Source organism: Carassius auratus, chromosome 33 (assembly GCF_003368295.1).
Source record: "Carassius auratus strain Wakin chromosome 33, ASM336829v1, whole genome shotgun sequence".
Taxonomy (NCBI): domain Eukaryota; kingdom Metazoa; phylum Chordata; class Actinopteri; order Cypriniformes; family Cyprinidae; genus Carassius; species Carassius auratus.
In genome coordinates this window covers 4,326,146-4,330,212 of record NC_039275.1, presented here as the reverse complement: position 1 = coordinate 4,330,212, position 4,067 = coordinate 4,326,146, and the positions used below count along the sequence as shown (strand labels likewise).

The 4,067-nt window shown below is 37.5% G+C and overlaps 1 protein-coding gene across 1 annotated transcript in view; it reads right to left on the bottom strand.

The window, feature by feature from the left end:
• LOC113052821 (alpha-1A adrenergic receptor-like) overlaps window positions 1–1,298 on the bottom strand; it is a 29,934-nt gene extending 28,636 nt beyond the window's left edge. The window contains exon 1 of the mRNA XM_026217274.1: window positions 1,232–1,298. Coding sequence (XP_026073059.1) covers window positions 1,232–1,298 — 67 coding nt within the window. The remainder of the gene's footprint in view (window positions 1–1,231) is intronic.
• Between the last annotated feature and the right edge of the window lie 2,769 nt (window positions 1,299–4,067).

The window sequence follows — 4,067 nt, the reverse complement described above, 5'->3', positions numbered from 1 at the left end:
TAGTGTGAACAGAGTCTGATTCATGAACAAATTATCCTAATGAATCAGTCAAAAGGTCAATCCAAAATCTGAAATATAGTCCATTTATACTAATAAACCGGCTTCACTGCGTCCAGTGCTGCGTTCTTCATAATTTGCGAGCGGCTCAAATGTTTAAGTGTGTAAATATATTCACCTCTCCTCGTTAAACGAAGCGGCTGGAGAACTGATGCACGCAGATGGAACGTGTGAAGAGATTGAACTCGTTCAAGGATGAAGATAGCTCATAAATAACCAGAGCATCAGACGTGAGGGACCTAGATACATAAACCCAGCGTCATCAAATCACAGAGCTACGAGAATCCTTCTCAAACAGCGGCTCTGAGTGTTAATACAGTGTTAGCAGGTCTTCAATAATCTTCTCTGAATCAGTCATCGAATATCTTTTCTAAAATGTTTTAGTTGGACATTCGTCTAATGTTTTTGAAATGTTCAAAACATTCTCATAATGTTTGCTGAAAAAATGCATTATTACCTTACATATATCTATATATATAGTTTTTATTCTTTCAGTTTTAGTTATTTTAGTTCTTCAAGTTCCACTTAATTAAAATGAGAAATGTTGCTTTGGAAACTAGCTGAAACACAACAAGTTTAAACTCTAAATTTTATTTTTAAGTATTTTGTTTATATATTGATTTTTTGTTACATTTTGAATTAGTTTGTACTAGATGCATTTTCCATTTCCATTTTAATTATAGTTATTTTAATTAATTAATTACTTTTGAATTATTATATAGTAATTTTGTTGTGCATTTTTACTAATTGTTTTTAAATATTTTTATATTTAATTTTATTTCAGTCTATCTCAGTTTTAGTTGTTTTAGTACATCAACGTTGACTAAATTAAGATGGTAAATGTTGCCTTTTCAGCTAGCTGAAATAAAAAAGTTTTAGATCTTTTTTTATTATTGTTTTTAAAGTGGCAAAAACATTTTTTTTTTAATGTAATTTCCAGTTTTAGTTAACTATAATGGGAGAACATTTTCCAAACGTGACCAGAACATTATCCAAGTGTTGATGAGTCCTGCAGAAGAACAGGTGATGGACAGATAATGAGGAGGAAGAGCGCTCTGACCTCCTCATCCTCTGCTGGAAAGCTCTTCAGGAAGAGGGTGTAGTTAATGGGATGGGATATCCGGATCCTCCCTGATTTTCCTTCCAGAGCTATTGTTCCCACAGCCTCACTCACCTTCGGAGGACGAGCTGTTCTTCTGCCAAACGACGCAGGAGATACGAGGAGACAGAAACCCCTGCATGATCTGACACACACACACACACACACACACACACACACTCTGCCAGCATCAGCCCAGGATCTGAGATCTCTCCAGCAGCTCTCTCTCCCAGAGATGTTCAGAGATCTGCACTTTAAAGGCTGCAGATGGCGTGTTCACACAACATGCGCTGGCCTACGCTTTTTCCTCTCTCTGCTTGTTTTTCCTCCTCGAGTATGATTTATGTGTCATTATGTATGATTGTGGTTTGCTCCAGTGCGTCTGAATCCTACAGAGCAGAGTGGAAATGATTTTCCTCCATCAGACATCAGAGAGCGGCCCGGTTTAGAGCTCAAGCCGCTGGACCTGCAGGCCTGTAATTACAGCCGACCGGAGTCATACAATAACATCACAGAAACACTTCAGCCCAACCTCACGAGGTCTCAGAGCGAGCCCACCGCACCAGAAAGAGCTTCTCGGCTCTCAGCGTTTATACATCAGGAAACCCACATCAGTTTCCATCATGAGTGTTTGAGAAGTGACATCCATCAGAAGAAGAACACCAGCGCTTCACTGCTGCCCCCTGCTGTCCTCAACAACCAGCACACCACACTCCTCCATCAGCATCCACAGCATTATATTGCATTTATATTTTAGAGTCCCACAAAATGACATGACAATGCTAAACCTTTGAGAATATGGCAAGGCTGACCTTGAATCGCGTAGACACACACATGCCATTTTATATTGAACGCAATATAATATTCAGTCCGGAGCAAAAGTACATCTTTAATGAGTGCGTGACCTACTTGAGCTGAACATTTACAAGCAGCTGTCAGAGCAAAAGCAGCTTTAAAGCATATTTATTGTGGATGACATGTTAGCTGGTGTTTTATTCATGTGAAGTCAGAACGTCTCATTCAAGTCTTCGTCCTTCACTCATTTCCTCTCTGCCAAAGCCTCACGCTCACTAAATATTGAATCTCATCAGACACAGAGCACAATGTCAGGTCATATGAATTATTAAGTGAGACAGAAGCTGACCAGAGGTGTGTTCAGGACGGAGATTCACCCGATTTAATACGCTCAAACTCTTCTAACTAAAGTACTTAATAACAGAACAAACCAAATATACAGTAGATGAGAAATATCACACTCGTAGCTGGGAATATTTTTTTTGCTATTGTGTCAGTAATCATTAAAATTAACTGAAGTGTTTTAAAAGGTAACTGAATCTGTGTACTTAATTTTTGGAATAGTAATCCAGATGACGTGTAATCAAATCAAAAAATCAGTCCAATTCTTCAGTTCAAACTCAGAGATGGTTTTTACAGAAGCAGTGGAGGACATCATGTGTGTTTGAGAGTGTGATGTTCACAGCTCTTTATACTCTGTTGCAGTTTAATGTTTATGAGCACTGAAATGTTTATGCTAGCATTAACGGCATGAGATCTTGATGATCTGATCTCTGAAGTGCTGATCACATGACACTAACTCAGCAGAATCACTTCAGCTTCTCATGCTCAATATTCTCAAGTTAAAATGCTCAAGTCATATTGCCGTTTTGTTGTTGTTATGCACTTGATTTATATTTTTTTGGGCAAAATATATTTTAAATACATGCAAAATAAGCTGTAAATATATTTTTGAAAATGTAAATATATTTAGCTTCAACCTTGCTATTTAAAAATGTATTTCGGGGCAAGAAAATCCATTTGCAATCTTACAGTAGTATACATTTAGGCAAAATGCAAATGTGGATGTCAAGTCACTTTTATTTGTATAGCACTTTATACATTACTGATTGTGTCAAAGCAGCTTTACAGAGTCAAACAGGAAAATAGCGTGTCAATAATGCAAGAGGACAATAATAAAGAATCAGTTTATCAGTTAAGGTCAGTTCAATGATGATTCAGGGATGTCAGTAGCGTCTGGGTAATGAGTCAAGTGTCTTCAACTAAACAAGACAAAGGAACTAAAACTCCATCGGTGACAGAAATGGAGAAAAACCCTTGGGAGAAAGCAGAATCAGTCGGGGGTCAGACGAAACCATCTGACCAGACGAAACTATTATGATGTGGTTTAATTCCAGGCTGCAGCACAGGTCTGATCGAGCAGAGGACTCGTCTGGTTCTCATCTGTCTTGTCTTGATAGTCTCAGAGGTGATGAGAAAAAAATAAAAAATAAAAAATAAAAATAAGCACACGGTCCTAGTACTGAGCCTTGAGGTATTTCAAACTGTACTCATGATTGATATACCATCTCGTCATAAAAAAAAAAAAGTTAAAAGTACTGCTAGTTCCTTTATTTATGGCATCCACTAATGCCAACATAATTTTGTAATCTACTCAAAAGAATGTCGTGGTCAATTGTGTCAAACGCAGCACTAAGATCCAATAAAACTAATAGAGAGATACAACCACGATCAGATGATAAGAGAGACAGATCTCTAAGGAGAGCAGTCTCAGTACTATGATACGGTCTAAATCCTGACTGGAAGTCCTCACGGATACCTTTTGTCTCTAAAAGGGAACATAGCTGAGAGGATACTGCCTCTTCAAGCATTTTTGACAGAGAAGGGAGATTTGAGATTGATCTGTAATTAAATAATTTTCTTTTTAATCATCTAAGTGATTTACAAAAAGCACTTTTGTTGAGATATTCATCAAGTCAAGTTTTTTTAAATTGTTAAATTTCCTTTTTTTTTGTTCAGATGTGCCAAAAACCCGTTTAGATACTGTTGTTTTGTCGAGGCAGTGTTATTAGACACACGTGACTAACGTGCGGTGAGAGAGCGACTACAACTCCCA